A 23,985-nucleotide genomic window follows, 5' to 3' on the forward strand; every position below is an offset into this window, starting at 1 on the left:
TGGAGGGCTGGGGTGGAGGGGCCCTGGGCTGGCTGGCCTGTCTGCTCTGCTTCACCGGGGGCCAGCCAGCCCTGGTCCATGGCAGACAGAGGTGGGTTTTGGTGATGAGCGAAGCCGTCTCCACACATGGAGAGGAGTGAGGGTTGGGAAGAACAAGGTTGACGGAAGGGCAGGCAGAGAGGAAGGCAAGAGTGACCCCTTGGCAGGTGGATAGGGGGAAAGTACAGGCGCTGAAAGACAGATGGGCTGCTGGCCTGACCAAAAAGACCGTTAAGGAACAGACAGACCAATAGGTGGAGGAGAGAGATGGGAGGCCGTCTGACCACTGGGAGGACAGACAGATAGACCTGATGGTGAAACAGAGAGGAAGACCGATGGACAGACTGACAGACAGAAGGACAGCCAATCTGACCTGACCCACAAGAAGCCTGATGACTGACAGGCAGACGGACAGCATCATAGGCAGACAGACGGGCACAGTGACAGTCCAAGAAGCAGATCAAGGGGGAGGCAGGTGGCCAGTCTGCCCGTTGAGAAGGCAGATGGACAGATGGACTGAAGGGCCATGGCGAGCGGAGGCTGGGTTTGGGGCAGGGGCTGGTTGCTAACCCTCCCTGGATGCGCTTAGGGGGAAGGGAAGCGGGGGAGGCCTGGTGGATGTCTTCCTCTCGCGTGTCAAACCCAAACCCCTTGCGTGAGGGAGTCTGGCGTGCAGGGTGCTCCCCTGGGCCCCAGGCTTCCCGGCCTCTTCCCCTCCTTCTCCTCCTCCTAGCCACGTGCAGCATCTGGCACGCAAGGCGAGAGGCTCAGAGTTGCTGATGAGGTGTGCTCCATGGTTGGAAGGTGGGGGCAGTGCCTGGATCCCTCCCTGGGTCACCAGGGCTCAGATCCAGCGAAGGGTCCTAGCCCTGGTCTGCCACCCGTTTGCCTCATGTGTACGCTTTAACCCTCACCACCACTCTCTGTGGAAGGTTCTACTATTGCCTTTGTTTAACAAAGCATCAAACTGGGCTCAGACAGGGGAAGTGCCCAGGCCAAGGACTCAGCATGAGGTGGTGGGAGCCAGGCTGCCCATAGGAAGCCCAGGTGGGCACCAACCCTCAGCAGTCAATGGGGCTGGCAGGTCCAGTTTCCTTGTGTCTGGGCAGTGTGTCTACCAACCCCTGGGGTTCGCCATAGGAAATTTCCCAGCTGTTAGACAGAGGACGCTTCCTTCCTCTGGGATCAGCTTTTCCAATGACCAAGATGCCTTTGGCCTCCATCTGAGGGACTGCCATCTGCCTCTCAGCTGGATGCAGAGTTAGGTGGGCAAACCCCCAATAACCAGAGCCCTGATCACTCTGACTGTTGCTTGTTCTTTGCTCCATGAACATGGCTGGTTGGGAAAAATTTGAGACTCCCCTAAGGAGTGCCCTGCTTTTCCATGAATGGAGCCTCAATTCCCACCCCCTTGATTTTTATCCATTTCTCTTTCAGGTCATCAAGTGCTCAGGACAAGAAATGCTTCCATTCATCAATATAATGGTAGCAGCAGCAGCAGCAGCAGCAGCAGCAGTAACAGCCATCGATGGAGTGTTCAGTGAGAGAAGATAAACTATGTTCTGAGCTCCAGATACATTAACTCACACCTCACAGTGGGTCTGCGAGGCAGGCCTCTTCCCCATTTTACTGGAGGGAAAGCTAAATCTAGGTGGCTTCTCTACAGTCTCATAGTAAGAGGCAGAGCCAGGATCTAGATTCTACTTAAACCCAAAGCCTGGGCTAGTTCTGCTGCCCCAGGCAGGCTTGGAGATGCAGCCGGAGCTTGGTGGGGCTTCTGAGAGCCATGACTGGACCACGGGCAGTACAGGGGGAGGGGAAGGGGGCGGCAGATGGTGGGGCAGGGCGGGTCAGAGAACCCACAGAGCTGGGAGGCAGGTGGCTTGGTGACTTAGAGACAGCTTCCTCCACCACCCTGGGTTGCTGTAGGTGAGAATTACTGACCCATCCCTCATGAAAGAAACATCAGTGTTAATCGGATCAGGCCCCATACCCTGTGCTGGGCATCTCATCCATTTTTAATTTATTTCTTCCTTAAAACTTAACCCATGGGGAGGAGGTGGGGAGGTAGCTGGGAGAAGGCTATGGAGGGATGTGGGTGAGAGAATAATTCCATACCTTCTGGATGCATCCAGGGAGGCTTTGTAGCACAGCAGTTTGGAATCACATACATGGGGGTGATTTCAGCTCATTACTTGCTAGCCACATGACCTTGAAGAAGTCATTTCCTCTCTCTGTGCCTCAGTTTCTTCCTCTATAACATGAGGCTAATGATATCCATGCCCATAGGTCATGCCAGGCACATAATAACATGAAAAAAAAAAAAAGTGAAAATGAAGTTGCTCAGTCCTGTCTGACTTTTTGTGACCCCACGGGCTGTAGCCCACCAGGCTCCTCCATCCATGGAATTTTCCCCAGAGTACTGGAGTGGATTGCCATTTCCTTCTCCAATAATAGGCACATAATAGGTGTTTAGTAAATTGCAGCCATTGTGCCTAAGTGCTGGTCCCAAAAATGGAATATTTTATCATTCTCATTGCCTGGAAATGCCTTTCTCCTTGAGGCAAAATGATCCTTCACTGAAGGGACTCTGACCCTAATAAGGGGTTCTTAAGTAGAGTTGAAATCTCTCTTTCTGAAACCTCAACCTTCTGACTGTGGGAGGAAATATCCCAAGCCGGTTTCCCAGGACAGCCCCTCCAGGATCTGAGGACAATGATAGGAAATGTTCTCCTGTCCTTACTGGGGTCTTGCTACAGTTTCTAGTTGCCATAGCTTCCAGAACCCCCTTCAACATAGTATCTTCCCCTTGACACACCCAAGGGTTTGTTTTTCTCGCACAGTCTAGCAAATATTACTGAACCAGGGCATAAGCTGCCTCAGCTTCACTTAGTCCACAAGACACTGAATCAAAAGTATTTGGACAAGAAGAGAGGCAAGTCTCTAGATGTGCCAGGCCAGCATGGAGCATGGCAGGAACTCAGTACTTCCAATAATCCAGCCTCAGTCCCTCCCAAAGTCCAGAGGTGGCCTTAGAGGCAGGCGCCTGCAGACGTATCTTCAGCACCAAGGACAGCTCCACCGGGTTTGGCGGCAGGATTGTCCAGCTGGGTTTGAGGCTCAGCACAGTTCAGGCAAGGTGATGGCTCCAGACCACAGACAACTGGCTCGAGGCTGGTAGTTATCTGGTTGCAGGGTGGAAGTGCTGAGTAACTGTTGAATGAATGCTTGATTGAGCGCCTTGGTTTCAGTCAGGGCCAAATTACGGAGCATAAATTCAGAAATTGGAGACCTTGAGGGGAAAGCAATTTGGGCCTGAAGTTGGAGGCAAGAGTCTTATCTCATCTGAGCCTCAGTTTCCCCAGCTGTGAAAGATGAGGAGAAGAATGGAGATATAGAAAGGGCCTGGTATATAATCCTTTTGAGACTTGACCTTTCTTGAGGATAGAGCCAGGAGTGTCTGCCTGGCCTGTGAACGATGCTGGGAGGATCTCAGAGGAGGAGGCAAATGCATGTGTTAAACTGCTGTACATCTGAAGTTGAGCATTCCACGTCTGGGATATCTCTGTGAGTATCCTTACACTGAGGCCGAGTGATTCCTATTCTGAGCATCTTGATGGACATGCAGTTCTGTCATTGGGGGAGGGACTAGGGGAGGGAGGGAATCAGAGGTGACTGTCAGAGCTTGGGATGCATGCATACATACACACACACACACACACACACACACACACACACACACACACGCTCTTACCACCCTCTACATACTCTCATACTGTCACCCTCTACACCACTCATATGCTCAGTCACACACTGATTCATGTCACAGTCATGGAAGTGCATGTATATCACACACACACGTACAATCACATATACAACAGTATTGAACGTGAAGTCACTCAGTCATGTCCAACTCTTTGTGACCCCATGGACTGTAACCTACCAGGTTCCTCTGTCCATAGGATTTTCCAGGCAAGAGTACTGGAGTGGGTTGCCATTTCCTCCTCCAGGAGATCTTCCCAACCCAGGGGTTGAACCCAGGTCTCCCACATCGCAGGCAGATGCTTTACTGTCTGAGCCACCAGGAAAGCCACATACAATAGTATACCGGCTCCAATCACACACATTTGTATGTTTCATGTATTTTGGTCGCTGGGTTCTACATACAAAGACATCCATTAACTTCAGCCACCCTCACTTTCACGGCTTATACTTACTCATCAGAGTCATACTCCAGAGACCCAGGCACACGCAATCCTAAATCAACAGTCATGTATCCTCATGGAGATAATGTTACACATGCCCTTTTGCATAGTCACATGCCACCACATGCACAAAAATGCCTGTGCAATCTCTCAGAGTCACTGAAACACAAACCCATAGCAATAGGCACCACCCCGCTCCCCGGTCTGCCCCATCCTTCATCCTCCTTGTCCAGTGAGCCTGGGCTGCTTTCCCAGTGTGATCAGCTAACTGACTGGGTGACTCCTGATCTTAGGACAGGGTCCACATCCCTAACCACCCCCTCCAGCACACCTCACCACTGCCCCTCCCTGCAGGGGTCAGAATGATTTAGTTTGGGTCCTGGTTCACCACTCACCAGCTCGAGGCAAAGTTTCCTGTGCCTTGGTTTCTTTACAGGTATAAACGGGATGCTGACAGCAACCTTCTCATAAGGCTGCTGTGCGGACTGGAAAGCATGCCTGGAAACGCTTGTCACCATGTCTGGCACATGATAAAAGGGTGGTAAATCGTGACTTATTAGTATTAATAACAGTAAGCCACCCACGTAGGTTCCCATTAGATGCCATACAGATGGCCTTCTCCCCACAGCCCCTTTCACACAAGTGGGTGGAGGTGGGGGCAGTTACTTTCAGCATCCAAAGATGATGTCAGCTTTGGGAGGGAGGGGGCTGCCCCGGGCTCCTTTCCCCTCACTGCCCTGGCCCCCACCCTTGGGTCACCTTGGCTATGCCCCCACTTGAACTTTCTCCTGATGGTTCCCAGCCTCCTTCGCCTGGATCTGCATCACCTCGATCCCTGCCAAGGCCTCCAGCCCGCTTCTTCTTCCCTCGGGCTCCTGCTATCTCAAAGCCGGGAGGTGGCTTTCTGGTTTATTTTATTTGATGCTGGGCCCCTCACTTTTGGTATTCTGAGAGAAGCTCTTGCACTAATCTTCCCACTCTAAATGCTCATCACATTTCTCTTAAAGCCACAGGAGCTCCCCCCACCCCATTCCCATCTTTTATTCATCACCTTCCACCAGCCCCAACACAGGAGACATGGAAATGCAAACCCTCCAAGGACTGCGAATTTCATGCCAGCAGCTGACCCTTCACCAGCCGCCTAGGGTGGGAGAGATGAAGGTATCCTAACGAGGTGTCTAGGCATTGGGGATGGAGTTGGAGAGCTGGTCATCCATGGGCCTGGGCCATCACCCTCTAGGCAAAATGAGAGCTAGGGGAACAAGGGTGAGGGGGCTTCCCTGGGGGCTAGGATGCTAGCCCACCCTTGCCTGCTTCCAAGGCCTCACCCACACTCACCAACTGCCTCAGCCTCGCACCATCCCAGAGACACCCAGTCACCCTCCTCCAATCATAGACACTGTTCCCGTGTCTTACCCTCATATCATCTCCTGATCCTCATGACAAGCCTGTGTAGTGTGTGTTGTATTGACCCCATGTGATGGGCTCAAGGTCATGTGGAAGGGAGGATGAAGAAACTGACCCTGAGACAGAGCAGATGCCCAGGGCCCCAGGAAGGGTCATTTGCCTGTGCCTCTATCATTCACTGAATTCTGACCATGATCCAGCCCTGGGCTGGGTTCTGGGGTTGTCTGGCTACATAGGGACATTCTTGGCCTTAACCAGTGGTGATTAATCACAGTGCCATGTAAGTGCTTTCATAGGAAGCCTAAGGGTCTGTGGGCACTCAGAGAAAGGAGGCATCCAGCCCTAAGTCAGGGGAGGGGGGTACCAGAGTTTGAGAACTTCAGTACAGGGAGGAATTAGCCAGAGAGGAAGGGAGAGGAATATTCCTCTAATGGAACACACATAGCACAGTCACAGAAGAGGCTGAGAGTGTGTACGAACCTGCAAGTGATTTCTTGTAGCTGGAGGGTCCTCTGTGGGTTTCAAGGGATGAGACAAGATACACGGGTGGGGCCAGGTAAGAAAGTTCTGCTTGATGCCTTGGAACGTCTCTTCCCATGCCTCCTCTAAACCCCAACTGCACCGTCTGTCTTCCTCTCCCCAGAAGTTCCCTCAGAGGACTAGGAGGTTTGGCCAGCTTTGCCCACACTGAGGGCCCAGAGGGTCATTCTTCCTGGTGCTTCTGTGCTTCTTCAGAGGAGTCCAAGTAGAAAAAGACTTGCTCCAAAGAGAGGAGATACTAATGGTGAAGATTCAGACATTGTGTCTGATTAAAGGGTAGGGTCCTTATATATTTGAGAATTTCCTTTTGCTCCTCAAATGGCTCCTCTGGGTAATTTGTTTTCCTTCTGCAGGTGGTTCCTATAATAGTGATGCCAAGTACAGGAAGTAGAAGAGAGTCCAGAGCTGCTTTGGGAAGCCTTCCTTTAACTCACGCTATGAGAAGTTGGGTGGCCTAGGTTCAGAACCAGGGTGTGTCTCTAATGCTGTGCAAACTCGGGTGAATCCTCTCTGGGTAAGTCTAGGTTTCTCTGTTTAAGAAACATGAAGGGGATGTTGCTGGTCATCCAGTAGCTAGCCTCTGAATTTCCACTGCAAGGGTGGGGGTTCCATCCTTGGTTGGAGAACTAAGATCCCACATACCACATGGCCAAAAAAAAAAAAAAAAAACAGAAAAAGAAAGAAAGAAACATGGAGGGTGTGGAAAATGAACAAACTAGTCCTCTCAAAGCTCTCTGATTTTATAATAAGAGCAAAGGAACTTATTCCAGTTTTCTATGATCCTATAATTTGGCTTCTCTATTTTCTTTAGCCTGTGAGCATCTTGAGGGCAAAAATTATCTCATTTATTCCAGAATTCACAGATTCAAGCAAGGACCTGTCACAGAAGAAATGCTCAGTAAATATACAATCATTCATTTATTCATTCAACAAACATCTGTTTACATACAAATGAAGGCCACCAGTGTGCTGTGTGCTAGTGTTAAGGCAGTGAGTAAATTAGATACCATACCTGCTTGTTGGAGTATGTTGAGTGATAAGGGCAGAAGATAAGTAAATAGACAATGTATAACTTCAACAGGTTTTAAGTGCTATAAAAAGAATAACCTTGTGTAACATAGCAGAAAGTGACTCAGGAAAAGGCAGTCGTTTGGGGGGTTGATTATTTTGAAGACATGGAGGAACATCCCAGGCAGGAGGAAGAGCTCATGCCAACACCTGGTGTGTTCAAGAAATCAAAAGAAGGGTTTGAATGAGGGGGAGGTTGGGTGGAAGGAGGTTGCTTTAAAGCTGGAGCAGGTTTGCTTTAGGCCAGGTGAGGACTTTAGATGTCATTACCAACTTGATAGAAAGCTTTTGGAGGGGTTGTAACCCCTCCAAAAGAAGGGGTTTGTGTTGTGAAGATCCCTCTGGCCAGAATCCCTTGTGCAGAATGAATTATGGGGGTGAGAGAGGAAGAAGGGACACCTGTGAAGAGGCTCCCACAGATGTCCAGAGGAGAGGGGGTGTCGGTGGCTCAGACTTGGCAGCAAGTGTGGAATAAATGGTTAGATAGAATGCACCCAGATTCTATGACCTGCAGGTGCACCCAGTCACTGGGGTCTAGCACCCTGGACAGCGCACTCCTCTCATTCCCAGAAGGGCTGATTCTGGGTTTCTCCCAGACACGAGATGCCTCAGAACACCCTCCATTGTGGTTTTAAAACATTTTAATTTCTAATTAGAAAATGTTCCAACATACAGGAAAATCAGAAAATACAGTAACGGACAGGTATGTGCCCACCCAGGTTAAATGGGTGTTAACATTTTGTCATATTTGCTTCAAAGCCCTCTCTCTTTTTAAAAAAGAAAATGGATGGAACATGATCAATACAGCTCAATACCTCTTTCCTCCTTGCCTTTCCTCCACAGAAGTAACTAAGCTGAAGCTGATGTTTACTGTCCCGGGCATGTGTCATCTTCTATTTATGCATGCAAAACCTGTAAGTCTATTGTTACATATATTTCAAAAGTTTATATAAATGGTATAATACTGTACACATTTCTTTGCCATTTACTTCTTCATTCCATATTTATGTTCTGGAGATTTACCATATTGGGAACATGTTGATCTAGTTTGTTCATTTTAACTGTGATAGATGATTTCATTGTGTTTATAAAGCAGCTTATTTTCCTGTTCTCTTGCTGAGAGGCAGTTAGACTGCTCCTCACTTTTCTATCACATACTAAGATGTGGTGAATATCCTTGACCACATATCCTTTTGCACACGAATATGAGTTTCTCCAGGGCTTCCCAAGTGGTGCTAGTGGTAAAGAACCCGCCTGCCAATGGAAGAGACATAGATTCAGGTTCGACCCCTGGGTCGGGAAGATCCCCTGGAGGAGGGCATGGCAACCCACTCCAGTATTCTTGTCTGGAGCATCCCATGGACAGAAGAGCCACAGTCCATAGGGTCGCAAAGAGTCAGACACGACTGAAGTGACTTGGCATGCACGCACACCTGAGTTTCTCTAGGATGCATGGAAAACACTCTGGGTTCTCCACCCAGATTCTATGACCTGCAGGTGCAGCTCATCCCCCAGCTGCTGTGAGTGCTGGCTGCTAGGGATTCACAGCTGCTCACAGCTTCTTGGGAACTTCTTTATTCAGGAAGTTATAAGTTACCCACCACCCTACCCCCTACATTGGGCAGCCCACAGTCAACGACTGATGGATACAGCCAATGACTGATGGATAAGTCTTATCCATCAATGACTGATGGATAAGCCTTATCCATCAATGACTGATGGATAAGCCAATGACTGGTGCAAAAGCCTGGCCTCTTTGCCTCAAGGCAGATTCACTCTGCAATGTTATTAATGCTTCAGAACTCCCCATGGGGTCAGATTGAAGATAATCTCCAGCTGAGAACCTACCATCACTTAACAGTTCTTCCTACCCTATCTGCCTGACCCTCTCTCTCCACCTGAGAGTCCTCCCTCTAGAAACTGCCTGCACAAGAATCTCGGGCACTGCTTAGGGGACCTAACTTCAGACAGGCACACACCTAACCTAAAGCAGAGCCACTGTGTCTCAGATTTGCTCATCTTAAAACTGTTTCTAAATTGTTCTCCAAAGTAGTTGTACCAATTTACATTCCCACCAGCAGTTTACAAACATTGCTGTCCCCCCCACCCACCACACTCATCTATACCAGTGTTATAGACTAATTTTGCCAATCAGATTGTGTAATATGCTATGTAATTTTTGTTTTAATTTGCATTTCCATGCTCACTAGTGATATTGAGAATCTTGTTACTATCTTTATTGGCATTCAAATTTCTTCCCCTGTTATTTGTCTGTTCACATCTTCGGTCCATTTGCCTGCTGCTTTGGAATGTCTATGGTAAATTGATTCTTTGAGGCTTAAATTTTTTATTTTGGAGACTAATTCTCTCTTGGTTGGTTATCCAAGTTGAAAATACCTTCTGCCAGCTGTGGCTTTAACAAATTTGCTTATTTTTTTGTCATGTAGAAGTTTTTGACTTTAAGGAAATAAGAGTTATCATTTCCTTTCATCATTTGTGTTTGTGTCCTATTTATTTTCTACTCTGAGATCTTAAAGTTATTTCCCTGTTTCGTTTGAAAAGCTTTGTACTCTGCTTTTTATACTTACTGATAGGACTTTGATCAACCTGGAACTTATTTTGTGAGTGGTGTGAATGGGGATGTACTTTTATCTTTTTCCATGGGAGTATTTAATTGTCCTAACATCACTCATTGACTACCGTGTTTCAAACACTCAGATACATTTGGATCTGTTCTTGTCATTATTCTGCTCTTTTTCTCTTGTTTCTCTATTCCTGGGACCAAATCAAATAATTTTAATTATTTAAAGCTTTGTAGCAATTATTGAGATCTGGCAGGGTAAGTTTTCCTTCCTCTTCCTCTTCTTTCTTCTTCAAAATTGCCTTAGCTATTCTGGGTTCTTTATTATTCCATATGCATTTTGGGATGACCTTGTCAAGCTGCAGAGAAAACCTCATTTCAAATCTTATTGGGTATAAAATGTATAGATTAAATTGGAGTCTACTGGCCAACTTGATAATAAGGAATCTTCTCACCACGAGCACAGTTTGTTTCTCCCATGGCTGTTATTCTTTCTCTCCTCTGCATTCCACCCTTGCACAGGGGGCTGCCTGGGAAATGAATCTCCAAACCCTTCTCATCCTCCAATGCCCAGGTGAACGCTCCCTCCTCCAGGAAGTCCTTGATGATAGCCCTGGCCCTCCAGGCTCGATCGCCCTCTCTCTCTTTCTCCTTTGACATCCTCTAAACCTGCTGTGTGTACCATTTTCTGGGCATAGCCTCCTGGATCTGATCGAGGGAACCATTTTTGGGCTCTCTGTACCTCTACCTGCTCTCAGCTTCTGAACAGAAGGGGCTGCATGTCCATCTTTGTATCCCCAACGGCACCCAGTCCATGGTGGGTGCTCAGTAGGCTCTGATGGTTGGTCCTTAGAGAAGACAGGTGTGTAGTAACACACTCCTCCTCACAGGAAACTGCTGGTTCCATGGGGCAGAGCCTGGAGCAGAGCTTGGGGTTTTAGAGGGATACACATCTGGCTTGAGATCAAACAGCTCTGGCTTACGTGAGGGTTCTGCCATATGGGACATTGGCCTCTCTGAGAAGGATTATTAGTGAGACTGTAGGGAACATAATACATGGGTTTCCTCTCTGGTCCTCCTTTCCCAAGTTGGGGGAGGGGCAGGAATGAAGACCCTTGCCTCAGCTGGAGGGGTAGCTGGAGATCATTTATTTGCTCACCAACAAGCCCCTGGGGGAATTTTCCCCAAATGTCTGAGCCACTGACTCGAGTGGACACAGCTGGGCTCTGCTCTGTCTCAGGCCACCAGCCTGTCTCCTGCCGCTCTTTCCTCTCTCGGGGAGCAGAGGCATATCCTGAGCCCCTGATATAACTACGGAAGCTGCCTGCATCCTGTCTTCCCTTCCCTGCCCCATAGCACCCAGGTGTCTCAATGGACTCCCTGTTCCCAGGGCAGCTGTTTGCATGAGAAGACCTTTCCTCACACAGTCCTCCTCCAGGGGAGTCCCCAAGAGAACTCGAGGTCAGGGCAATCAAGCTCCAGGGTTAAGCGCCATCTGCAGTTCACAGAAGAGAGAATTAGGGATGCTTCCTAGCAGAGGATGTGCTTCGGAGTTGGACAAACCTGGGTTTCAATTCAGACTCCCATAAACTTGACTTTAGGCAAGTTGACTTCTGTATAACTCAGCCTCCTCTAATAACAAAATGGGCACATGAATCCTACCTCCTAGGATAGATGAGAAGACCGGGGAGGGGGGGGGGCAAATGTATGGGATTCGTACAGTAGGTGCACAGCATAAGGCTGCTCCTTCCTTCCCAGGAGAGGTCAGAGTTGTGGGGATGGAAAGAAACGGGAGACACAGGCAAAGATGAGGCAGAATTTATTCTCCTTGTGGGCGAGTACAAGGTTCAGGATGAAGCCCACAGAGAGGCAGGTCCCTGGGGTGCCCCATGCTACGGGCAGGAGCCACACTTTTCCAAGTGCCAGGCCCACTGTGTGCCCCCCGGCCATGAGGATCCAGAGTCCAGGAACTGGGCGAGAGTGGGATGGTGGGAGGAAGACAGGGTCCTCCCCAGATCGTGTCCTGACCACGTTTCCGACTTCCATAGGAAGGAAGAACAGCTCGGCGATATAGTAATATAATATATAGAGGTGTAGAGAGCTGGCCGCGGCACCTGGGCGGGGCTGAGGCTCCCCGAATTATTGCAGGAGGGAGAGGGGGCTCAGTGCTGGCGTCTCCGCGGGACAGCTGTGCTGGCGACGGGAGGGCTGGGCGGGGTGGGGGTGGGGCTGGGCTCGTCCCTCCCTGGAGGCTGGCAGGGCTCTCAGAGTATCCTGTTTGGTGGGGTTCCGTGGGCCCTGCCAGCTTCCCCTGGGATGGGGCTTTCTCACCCTGGGTGTTTTTTTTATGTGCTTTGAAGACCATTTTTGCATTGTCAGGAGTGAGGAAAAAAAATATTCTGACATGGTAGAAAAAAGATATTTACATACCCTGGTGGGCCGCAAGGGGGGAAGGTCAACTGAGTTGGTGGGGGCGGGGGGGGGTGGGGTGGGGGCTTCCCAAGTCCCTCCCACCACATCCATCTGTGTGGGAGGATTTGGGGGAAAGAGCCCCCTGCAGAGGCGCAGCTCTGAAACTCTGAAGCTGCTGTGTGACCTTGGACAAGGCACACACACTCCCTTGGTCTGCCCAGAAGGTGAAGGAGGGGTGGATTTGGGGCTGAAACACTAGGATCTTATGGTCCTTGATCCTAGGCATGGGGCTGCAGGGCAGGGTGGGGGCGGGGGCAGGCCAGGGCTGGGCAGTGATGTTGGCAGAGGCCCTTCCAAGTGAGAAGCCCTGGGCTGTGGAGGGGTACAAAAGACTAGGGGGAAGGTGGTGGCCCCTGGCCCCTGGCCAGGTAGCCAAGTTCAGCTGAGGGCATCGCGTGTGCGCCGTGGTAATGCCCGCACAGAAGGGGGCCAGGGAGGCTGGCCGGGAACCCTGTTTTCCTGTTGAAGCAGTGATGGGAGCCAGGTGGGGGAAGCAGGTGACCCCTGCCCCTACCAGCTAGAGGGAGGGCTCAGACCTGAGATAGAGCCGGGGGTGGGCCCACCCGGGCGGAGAACTAGGGTGGGCCTGGTGCTGGTGAGGTTCGGAAGTAGCCCCTAGCTCCAGCCTCCAGGTGTGCGGGAGGGGCTGAGCCTCTCCCCAGACCCTGTGGGTGCTGGGCCCCGGGCCCACATTCGAGGGGCAGTGTCACACCGAGCTCCGAGCTCACACATCCTCACGCTTGTGACACGCCATCCACAGTCACACACACACGCGCCCCCAGCCTTAATGAATAAGCATAGTCACCGGAACTTGCACACATCCATGGGGGACCTGAAAGATGGGCGCGCACACACACACACACACACACACACATGATCACACATGTTCACCAGGGCTCCCACGACCTCGTGAGAAGGTGAGTGCGCGCACACACACACACTTGCACGCACACGGAGGCAGGTGAGCGACATCTCAGGGGCCTTGACGCTTCAGCTTCTGGGAAAGAGAAGGCCCTCTGCCCTCTGCTGGGCGCCAAAGTCCCTTCCCAGGTGGCCTGACCCTGGATAAGTCCGGGTCTTGCGGCGGGATCCTCGGTCTCCCCGGCACCTGAGCGGAAGGCAGCTGAGGCGAAGGGCAGAGGCCTGGGACCGCCCACCGCGAGTCCTCCGACGACGGCAGGCGCAGCCCCGGGGCTGAGTTTAGGTCAGAGGTGCCGGCGGGGCCCCTGGGTGCTGGTCAGCTGGGCCCTCATGGTCTGGATGCTGCCCAGGATCTTCTTCTGGTGGCCCATGAGGGTGATGCCCAGGGCACGCACGTCCCTGGAAAGGAAGGCGGTACTGCCCTGGGAGGCTGGGACCCATCCGGGAGCTGCCGTGCTCAGCGGCTCCGCCTCTGACCCCGCCCCCTGCCCTCTGCCCTCCTCCGGTCCCAGTAGGCCCACCACACTCACTGAGCGTTCATACGGAGCACCATGCCCAGGGAGGAGTAACCCCCGGCAGCGAAGTGGTCCCGGTAGCGGCCCATGCGGATGGAGTCCAGCCAGTCTCCCACGGTGAGGCCCCCGCTGCCACCCCCGCCCCCTCGGAGGTCAAAGCAGCTCCGGGCAAAGGCGGGGGGCGGACACCTGAGGCACAGGGTCCCTAGGTAAGGCTCCTGCCAGAGACACTGGCAGACTGGAGACACTGGCACCCACCACCGTCAGGTTCGGCAGCAGCTAAGGGGTTTACCAGGGCTTGGAAGGAGAGGGGTGAACAGGGCTCAGGGGCCCAGACTGGGTCTGGTCCAGGGGTCCAGGCTGAGCGGTCCAGAGGCCTGGACGAAGCCGGGGCCTTGTTCAGGGCAAGCGGGGAGGGCAGCCGGGCTTGGGCAGGACTGGGGTGGGTGCCAGGCACCTGTGCACGGTGGCCGTGGCCCTGAGACTCTCAGGGTTGTGGATGAGCGAATCCAGGACGCTGACGATCTGTGAGAAGCGAGGCCGCTGGGCGCGGTCTTTGTGCCAGCAGTCAAGCATGAGCTGGTGTAGCGCGTGGGGGCAGCCCATGGGTGCGGGCAGGCGGTAGCCCTCCTCCACGGAGCTGATGACCTGCGGGGGAACACGGCGCTGGGCTGGAGCGGCCCTCTTGCCCCCAGGCCCCAGAACGCCACTGCCCAGCCAGGCTCCGGCACTCACGTCCTGGTTGGTCATGTTCCAGTAGGGCCGCTCCCCGTAGGCCAGCACCTCCCACATGACCACCCCGAAACTCCACACGTCGCTGGCCGAGGAGAAGGTCCGGAAGGCGATGGCCTCGGGGGCCGTCCAACGAATGGGGATCTTGCCTCCCTGTGACGGACACACGCGTGTTGAGAACACCTCCCCAGCCTGACCGGGAGCTGAGCGCAGGGGTCCGGGCTGGGAAACTTGCAGGCTGGTTGGAGAGACACGGCCTCCATGACCTTCCACGATCACCTGTTCTGATGCGGGGGGGACCTGCACATGGAGCAGGAGTGGAGACTGAACGAGAGACAGTGGGTGGTGGGCTCAACACCCAGGAGACGGTCAGTAAGAGCTGGTCAACAGGTTGAGGCAAAGAACTGACTCATAGGAAAAGAGACTGAAAGCGGGAGGAGAAGGGGACGACAGAGGAGGAGATGGTTGGATAGCATCACCGACTCGATGGACACGAGCTTGAGTAAGCTCTGGGAGTTGGTGATGGACAGGGAGGCCTGGCGTACTGCAATCCATGGGGTCACAAAGAGTCGGACACGACTGAGTGACTGAACTAAACTGAACTGATGCCTGAACAAGTGATGAAGCTCAGACAACGTGGTCTAGCAGGTTTCCAGCTCCCCTTACCCCCCTTCCTTTTTTTGGTTACAAAATCCTTTCTCTAAGTGAAACCTCAGTGGGTGAGACCCTAAGGGCAGGCTCTGATTGAGGCAGACCTCTGCACTTAAGGCCCCTTTCAAGAAGCCCAAATCCCTATAGAATACATTGTGAAAATGCTGGGGGTTTTTAGCCAAACTTTAGAGACAGATGCAGAGTGGATGTGTGATTCAGAGAGAAGCCAACTCTCCCCAAATCTCCCAGTGAATGAGGGGCCGTGGGGACCAGCCCTGGTGTCTCCCCAGTGGCACAAAGGTGGGAAAGCTTGCACCCATTTGACAGAGGGGCAAACAGAGGTGCAGAGAAGAGACAGGACTTGCCCCAGGCTGGAGGCAACCCTGAAATTTCCAACCTCCCTAACGACACGTGGGGCGTAGGCTACGTACCGTGGTGGTATAGGCAGCATCAGGGTCATCCTCCAGCACCCGGGAGAGCCCGAAGTCGGACACCTTGCAGACCAGGTTGCCATCAACCAGGACGTTGCGAGCGGCCAGGTCGCGGTGGACATAGCCCAAGTCTGAGAGGTAGCGCATGCCGGCGCCCACGCCTCTGAGCATGCCCACCAGCTGCACGATGGTGAACTGGCCGTCGTGCGTCTGCAGAGGGATGCGGCGTGGGCTTCAGGAAGGCTCCTTGAAGTTCACAAAGGGCCTCCCTGCTTAGGAAGCATGCTAGTGTCGAAGGTTTGTCCTCATGTCTCGTTTACCCTCACTGCAACCCTGAGAGGTAGGTAGGTAGGTGGGGTGTGAAGACTGGTCATCCACTTTGCCCAAGGGGAGAGGGAGACCCAGAGAGGTGTGGCCCTGTCCCTGACCACCCAACAGACACATGGCCCGGCAAGGACTGGGAATCTCGGGGTTTCCGGCCCGCACCTCATGCCTCCCAGCTGGGTGGGGCCCTGGGAACCCACAGAGGCACCGCTCTTAGCCTGTGTGCAGGACAGGGCGGCAGGACCCACAGCAGAAGGGCTTTCACGTGATGGGGGCTGAAAGGCACTTGGATGGACTGACCTGCTCCACGCCTAGCTCCCCCTTCCCCAAGTCTGTTAGGTCCAAGCTCTGGGGACGAGGGGGTATTTGGAGGCCTCACATGATCTCCCATTACCCAGACTGAACTTCCCTCTCCCGGCCCATGTGGAAAGCAGAGTGGGGCACGCACCCTCAGGAACACATCCAGAGACCCGTTCTCCATGTACTCAGTCACGATCATTGCCAGACGGCCTGGGGGGTGGGGCGGGGTGTAACAGGGAGGAAGTGGTTCTTGGTAGGGGATCAGGGCTGCAGGGCCGTGACCCCATGAACATGCCACCCCCTGCCCCACTATGAGCTGCCAGGAGCTGGGCCAGCACCACGGGGCCCAGGGAATGTAGGGTTTCCTCTAGGGTCCTGGGCTCTGGGTTCCCTTCCCTGCCAAGTCATCCAGGGACCTGAACCAGGGGGACGGGGCAGGGCAGGGTGGTAGACGGATGGACCCAGAGCCCTGACCCCAGCAGGAGGGGCTCTGAAGGCTGAGGCTGTTTTCCGCCTGGAACCTACCACGGGTGACGACACCTTCAAGGCGGATGATATTGGGGTGGTCAAACTGACCCATGATGGACGCCTCACTCAGAAAGTCCCGCCGCTGTCTCTCCGTGTAGCCGGCTTTGAGGGCTTTGATGGCCACGGGCACGTCCCGCTGCCCCGGCATCTTCAGCCGCCCATAGCAGACTTCTCCAGACTCGCCTGTGGACCCAAGCGGGGCAGGCAGGGGGCAGACGGTGGGACCTTCCCCTCCTCCACCTGAACTCTGCACTTGACCCGTCTTGCACACCCATGTGCCTGGCCACGCCTGGCATCTTGGTGCCCCGCTCCCTCTGCCCGGCACGCCCTTCTCCCAGGTACCTCCAGGACGTCCCCACACGCCCAAGCCCTGCAGCTCACCAGAGCCGATGATTTTCTCGATGTGGATCCAAGACGCCTCGATCTCTCGGGTGAAACCACGGCCTGTCCGGCCCGGCTCCTCGTAGGTGTGGGGTTCTGTATAGAACTTGGGCTCTGGAATCTTCCCTGGAGGGTGGTGCAGGGGCAGGAAGACCGGTGGAGGCGCTGAGGGGCCAGGAGAGAAGGGCCATCACTGGGGTCCCTGAGGACGTTCCCTCCCAGCCCTTCCCTGAGTCTGGGAAGGGTCTGAGGGTGGGGTGAGAAGCGTCTTCAGGAATCTCAGGATGTGGGGGGCAAACAGCAGGCATCCAGTAAGTGCTTGCCAAGTGAAAACGGGGTCTCTATGAAATGGCTCTGAGGTCTCTAGGGGATCTGGGGATTTCTAGTGAGTTCTGTATGTCCAACATATTTCTGGGCTCACTTTCAGGGTCCTTAAGATCCTTTTCAGTTGGCCAAACTAACCCAAGGTCCTTATGAAGATCTTTCTCATTCCTAGGGTAGGAGTGTGACCAAGAGTGGTTTCACCACAGTACCGACTGAGGTGGATGGAAAGTGGTTCTCTAAAAGACTGGGTTAAGAAGGATTCTGAGGCCACATTCAGGCTCCATAGGAATCAGTACCATGATTGATTCTACCATGGGCAAAGAAGTGGAGTGTTGAGGTAGGTATCTTCATATTTGCCTTGTTTTCTGAGGTCTCTGCAGGATCCTGAAAAAGTTCTCTGTAGCAAGGGTTCTTGTCCACGAGTATATGACCAACCCCCCCGCCCCCGCCAAAAAAAAAAAAAACAAACCTGTGTGTGAACGTGTGTGTGAGTGCAGAAATCTGTGCAGTTCTCTGAGAAGATGTCTAGAATCCTCTGCAAACCCAACAAAGTTGAACCGCAGCATGCCCCTGGGGGCTGGGGGCTGGGGGCTGTGTAACATGCTGCTGTCTCTCTCTCCAGGGCTCTAGTCTCTTCTGCGAGCACTTTTTCCCTTTCCCTCCTTTTTTCAGCCCCAGCCCAGCACTGACTCCTGCTGTGATCGCCCCTCTCCCCTCTGGACCACGGGGCTCCTGCACTCACCCTGCCCATTCTGATAATGCATCTTCTCCTCGTCCGAGTGCTGGAAGGCCTTGCTGTAGCCACAATGCCTGTGGAGGAGGACGGTCCTCAGCTTCAGCCCTGACCCCCATCAGTGACACGTGCGAATTCCCCCTTTCTTTCCTTCATCCCCTTTCAAGTCAGTTCCGGCCACCCCAGCCACTGCCCTTGGGACATCCTTGACATTCACAAACACGGCATGGGGCTTCGCTGGTGGTCCAGGGGTTATGAATCAGCCTTGGAACATAGGGGAGGCGGGTTCAATCCCTGATCAGGGAACTGAAGTCCCACATGCTGCAGAGCACCTAAGCCCATATGCCACAACTGGAGAGTCTGTGCACCTCAACACAAGATCCCGCAACTAAACCCAACGCAGCCAAATAAATAACCATTTTAAAAATACTTCGTAAAAAAACACTGTATAGTTTACACAGTTGAGTCCACTCAGCCTTCGCGGCAAAATCTATGGTATTCCTGGCTCAATTTTACACAAAAGCACTCCCGGCAGAGGGTCTGGGAGACGAGGCTTCTGACGCCAACTCTGCCACGTGACCTCAGCAAGCCCCTTCCCTCCCCTGGGCCTCAGTTTCTCCATCTATGGATGATCTTTCCAATTCTCGCTGAGCAGGATCCGAAGCCCACCCCGCCTCCCTCTGGAACCGAGTGGAGAGTGACTAAGAGCCTGGTCTTCAGTTTTTTAACAGATCTGTGTTCTGACACCTATTTAGCTGAAGTGGCCTCACCTCTCTGATCCCCCGTTTACTCCCTGCAGAACGAGGTCGGAATCTATACATCCCTGCGGCACCGTTAGGATTGAATGAGATGGAGGGGGTCACGCTGCAGGGGGACCCAGTGGGACTGGCTGGTGGGCAGACATGGCATGAGGGAGCGAGAACCAAGGATAATGGCTAGGTTTGGGGCTTGTCACGCCACGAACGGTGGTGCCACATTCTGAGACGGGGCTTGGGGAGGGGCTGGTCTGGGGGTGCTGTGTGTCTGAAACACATTCGAGTAGAGGCGGGAGCGGGCAACTGGACCTCAGGGGAGAGGCCTGTGCGGATGCCACGCTTAGGGGGATGTCAGCGTGAAGGTGGAATTCAAAGCCGCGGACCCTGATAAGGTCACTGAGGAAAGGTGCAGGGTAAGCGGGTGAGAGAGGATGGTCTGGATGGGACGGGGCCCTCCAGCTTTTGGAAGTTGGTTAAAGAGCTGGAGATGCAGAAAGACAAGGCCGGACAGGTGGATGGAAAACAGGAGGTGGGCCTGAGCATGGAAGGCAAGAGGGAAAAGTGTGCCAGGAAGGAGGGAAAGAACAGGTCTGTCCATAAGGGAGGCCCACCCCAAGCACAAAGGGTCACTGGCTCGGCGGGAGCTGGGGACAGGAGACACAGGGGCTCAGGGTGGCCGGGGGCCCAGGACCACCCACCTCTTCTTGCAAATGAGCAGGAGGAGAAGCACAACCAGGCCACTGATGAGGGTCAAGCAGATCCAGACGATGGTCCGGGTGTCGTAGCGGGGCCCTGCGTGGGAAAACCGGGGTCGTGGGGGGGGCGTTGCCTAACATCTTAGCCCTGGCCTCAGAGGTCTGGCAGCCTTCCTGGGGCCCAGTGGCAGCCTCCTCAGCTCTGAGAGTCGGGGCACAGGTTGCACCTGCCTCTGCCCCAACCCTCCCCTCTACAACCTGCCGCTTCAATATCCTGCTTCCCAACCTGGTGCCACCACTTCCTGGGACGGTGCGACCTGGGCAGAGTCACTAGACTTCTGAGCCTCAGCTTTCTCACTGACGAGTCCAAAACCACCTGCCCTGCCTGTTACTGTAAATGACGAAGCTGGGTATACAGTGCATTCTGGCCAGTTAACCCACAGCTTCTCCAGGGAGAACCCCAGCATTACTGTGAGTTGTCAGACCAGAAAACTGAGGCCCAGAGAACTCAAGGAACTTGCTCAAGGACACACAGCATGGAGTCAGGCAGGATTCCTACTTGGACGGTGCCAACGTGGTGTCAAACCTAAGAGCACTTGAGACACACAAGCTCCAAGGGCATGCAGGCTAGCGGCAGGGTGTCAACTCAGCCTTGGAAACCCGCTGTCCTAACACTGCCCCCTGGAGGGTGCTGAGCATAGGAGAAGACCCCAGTTGGCTGGAGATGTGGTGGGGGTGGGGGGGAGGGCGGTGAGCAGAGGATTCCCAAGCTTGAATGTGCACTGGAATCACCCCCAAGGGTTTTGATCCAACCAAAATTTCTGGGGCTCCAGTCCCAGGGTTTCAGATTGCAAAGATGTGGGGTGGGGCCTGAGAATGAGCATTTCTGACACTTCCCAGGGGCTGCGGTGACTGCGGTCACCTGGACGATGCTGTGGGAACCGCTGTTCTGGAGGCGGGGGGTGGGGCGGGAACGATACTGGGTAAGGAGCACAGAGCCTGTCCCCAGGCTGATCAGATTCAAGTCTTGCTCTGCTGGGTCACCTTGGGCAATCTGTTTGACTGCTCTGACGCTCATGTTCCTCGCCTGAAAAATGGGGAAGTGGGCACCGCCAACTCCCTAGAGGGTCTCGGGGCCGATTAGAGGGTCACCCTGTCGGCAAGGAGTACCAGGATCTTTCCAGTCACACTGATGCTCGGGAAAAGCCTGCAGATGATGGGCTGTTATGAGCTCTGTCACCCGGCATGTGTAACCTCCCTTCTCTGAGCCTCAGTTCTTTTTCCACCTATGAACATGGCAATCGGTTCCCACACCACCCCAGCACCTACTAGCTCCTTTCCTCTGATCCCCGCAACCCTGGTCCCGCGCCCTTGCCCCCCACTCCCTACACTCACGGGGTTTCCCAGTCTCCACCTCCATGGCCTGGCTGAAGCGGCCGCAGCCGGCCGAGGTTCGGGCTCGGACCTGGAACACGTAGCGGGTGCCTGGCTTGAGGCCTGAGACGGTGGCCCTGGTGGTGACGGCCTTGAGGGTGGAGTAGCTCTGCATCTCCTTGTCCTGCCCGCGGGAGGGGGCGGTCAGCCTTGGGTCCCCCGCCTGCCGCCCTCCCCTGCTCCCGTCCCCGTGGGTGGTACCTTCTCGTAGTACTTGATCTCGTACTCCAGGATGATGCCGTTGGGCTGTTCTGGCTCCTGCCACAGCAGTGAGACGCTGGTCTGCCCCGCTCGCTCCTGGCGAATCACCACCACCTGGGACGGGGCTGGGGGGCAGAGGATTGGGGGGAGAGGGGACTTGGTTAGGTCAGATGGATAGATGGGTGATGTTGAGGACTGGCCTGTGTGTGTCCCTTGCCCAGGAGCGGCCCCAGGATGCTAGCTGGGACCACACTCACCCTGCCAAGTGTCCTGCCACTGCCCCAGGAAAACCAGTCCCCTCTGCTCCTCCTGGCAAATCACCGCCAGGCAGCCTGGTCAGTTACACAGGGTCAGCGCAGCCTGGCTCCCATCTAGGATGCTGGGCTGGGCTGGACCCACATGAGGCCTGACCACCCCAACTTCCACTGCCTCCTCCCTGGCCAAGCCGGAAGGAAGTTTGCCGGACCCCTGCCAGTCCTCCCGAGCAGCGCTTCTCATCTGCCCTGACGTCCGTGTTGCCATGTTGCCCGCCCCTGCCCAGGGCCTCGGGGGGTGTGCAGCAGGACCTCAGGACTGCTCAGAGAAGGAGGAAGAAAAGGAGAAGGGAGGGAGAGTCAAAGGAATGGGCACCCTCACTGCCTGGGTTTGGAGGGCGTGAGTGGGGTGGTGATGGCTACTTAGAGAAGGGACATGAGCTGACCTGCTGCCCATGTAAGCTCAAGTACCCTGGCTGCCACACTAGATCACCCTTTCACCCCCTGGCTCATTCCCTCATCCTCCCATTTCCTCCCCACCTCCTGCATTCTGGGCAAATGCCTCTGACGTGAGCCTGATGGGAATGTCATATGTCAACCCGGCCATAGCCAAATGGAGGGGACTGCTCTCGGAGCTGTAACCTCATCCCCCCTGCCCCCTCTGGCCACAGCCTTCCTGTTTCCTCGCTGCTCACCCTCCAAAGGCTGGAGGACCCCTGATAAGACGTCCTCACTCGGGGGAGATGGGGCTGCGGAAGTAGGAAAGAGAGGAGGGTCCTGGACCAGTTGGGGGTCCTCTAGCTTTTGAAGTTGTTAGATAAGAGTTGTTGGCCATGAAATTAAAAGACACTTGCTCCTTGAAAGAAAAGCTATGACCAACCTAGATAATATATTAAAAAGCAGAGACATTACTTTGCCAGCAAAGGTCCATCTAGACAAAGCTATGGTTTTTCCAGTGGTCATGTATGGATGTGAGAGTTGGACTATGAAGAAAGCTGAGCACCGAAGAATTGATGCTTTTGAACTGTGGTGTTGGAGGAGGCTCTTGAGAGTCCCTTGGACTGCAAGGAGATCCAACCAGTCCATCCTAAAGGAGATCAGTCCTGAATGTTCATTGGAAGGACTGATGCCGAAGTTGAAACTCCAATACTTTGGCCACCTAATGGGGAGAACTGACTCATTGGAAAAAGACCCTGATGCTGGGAAAGATTGAAGGCGGGAGGAGAAGGGGACGACAGAGGATGAGATGGTTGGGTGGCATCACCGACTCGATGGACATGAGTTTGAGTAAGCTCTGGGAGTTGATGATGGACAGGGAAGCCTGGCGTGCTGCAGGCCATGGGGTCGCAAAGAGTCAGACACAACTGAGCAACTGAACTGAACTGAACTGAGAAAATAGGGGCTGGCAGAGACAGAGGACAGCCAGACAGGTGGATGAAAAGTGGGGGGTGGGCCTGGGCATGGAAAGCAAGAGAGCAGGGGAGGGAGTGCCCACTGCAAGCTGAATTTCTAGGGACGGGCAGGCAAAGGCGTCCATCTGGAGGTGCCCAAAGGCGTCCGCGGAGGAGAGGACACAGGTGTGTGAGCATGCCCGTTCTTTTCAGGAAGCTTCCACGTGAAAAGAAGTAGTCTGGTGGCTGGAAGGGCATGTGGATTCTTGGGAGGCTGTTCTTTTTAACAATGGAGCCCCTGAGCTGTGTGAGTAACTCCAGGTTCTCCTTCACCCCCGACTAGCTGGTCACCTGCCTCAGCTGCGGGCAGGGGCAGGGCCTAATCCTTGCTGAGTCATCAGCATCGAGCGGAGAGCCTGGCATCTGATGGGTGCTCCACAGATGCCAGAGGAATGAGGGTCTCTTGGGAGGATGAAGCCTTGGCCTCTGGGAGGGAGGTGCCCTGGGCTCTGGGCTGGGAAGCTTGTTTCACCTGGGAGCGAGACAGACCTGGGTTCGAATCCTGACTCGATCACTTTTATTCGAAGACCCTGGGTGGCTCTGGGCCTCAGCATCCTCCTCGGTAACACAGAGGGAAGGGAGTCGCTGGGCCAGGCCTGCATGGTGTTGGAGGACACGAAAGTGGGAGGGGTGAGGAGCCACAGGGTGCGTGCCAGGGGACTGTTAACAGGAAAGCCGCCACAGAGGGCTCTCGGGTCAGGCCACTGCTTGACAGGCAGGACCCACCAGAATGCGGAAAGAAAGGGGCTACATTCAGCCCAACGACTGGCTAGAAACAGAGAGCTAAATGGCTGTTGCCCAAACTGGGGTGGCCGAAACCATCCCAGGGACAGCAGTGGCCGCTGTTCTGGAAAACGACAATCAGAGTGACTTTATTTTTTAATGACATTTATTGAGCACGTGCCACGGGCCAGGTGCTGGGCTCAGCATTTTTATTTCCTTCACTTAAGCCTTGTGACAGTAATCGCGCAGGTATGATTATTCCTCCTGCATCAGGGAGGAAACAGTGGCAGAGGGGGAAAGTTCTGGAACCCAGGCCTCGG

At 54.0% G+C, this 23,985-nt stretch overlaps 1 protein-coding gene and 2 long non-coding RNA genes across 3 annotated transcripts in view; 1 reads left to right on the forward strand and 2 right to left on the reverse strand.

Annotated features, from left to right (window-relative positions):
• Positions 1–7,382, reverse strand: LOC123332238. The gene is made up of 4 exons (XR_006549050.2): positions 7,204–7,382; positions 6,132–7,068; positions 4,640–4,764; positions 1–3,687 (listed from the first exon to the last, which is right to left on the reverse strand). It is a non-coding gene; the product is annotated as an uncharacterized LOC123332238 (long non-coding RNA).
• Positions 6,567–18,570, forward strand: LOC123332239. Its single transcript, XR_006549052.1, has 6 exons — positions 6,567–6,705; positions 8,103–8,173; positions 13,749–13,957; positions 17,053–17,177; positions 17,592–17,756; positions 18,092–18,570. It is a non-coding gene; the product is annotated as an uncharacterized LOC123332239 (long non-coding RNA).
• The window catches only part of EPHA8 (EPH receptor A8), a 23,990-nt gene continuing 11,549 nt past the window's right edge, over positions 11,545–23,985 (reverse strand). The window contains exons 4-15 of the mRNA XM_044938135.2: positions 21,238–21,362; positions 20,998–21,160; positions 19,606–19,699; positions 18,162–18,229; positions 17,096–17,260; positions 16,712–16,897; positions 16,335–16,396; positions 15,563–15,772; positions 14,484–14,633; positions 14,206–14,396; positions 13,764–13,937; positions 11,545–13,632 (exon numbers count right to left, since the gene is read on the reverse strand). Coding sequence (XP_044794070.1) covers positions 13,518–13,632; positions 13,764–13,937; positions 14,206–14,396; positions 14,484–14,633; positions 15,563–15,772; positions 16,335–16,396; positions 16,712–16,897; positions 17,096–17,260; positions 18,162–18,229; positions 19,606–19,699; positions 20,998–21,160; positions 21,238–21,362 — 1,703 coding nt within the window. The 3' untranslated portion in view covers positions 11,545–13,517. The remainder of the gene's footprint in view (positions 13,633–13,763; positions 13,938–14,205; positions 14,397–14,483; positions 14,634–15,562; positions 15,773–16,334; positions 16,397–16,711; positions 16,898–17,095; positions 17,261–18,161; positions 18,230–19,605; positions 19,700–20,997; positions 21,161–21,237; positions 21,363–23,985) is intronic.

The sequence above is a fragment of the Bubalus bubalis genome, chromosome 2 (genome assembly GCF_019923935.1).
Source record: "Bubalus bubalis isolate 160015118507 breed Murrah chromosome 2, NDDB_SH_1, whole genome shotgun sequence".
NCBI classification, from domain to species: domain Eukaryota; kingdom Metazoa; phylum Chordata; class Mammalia; order Artiodactyla; family Bovidae; genus Bubalus; species Bubalus bubalis.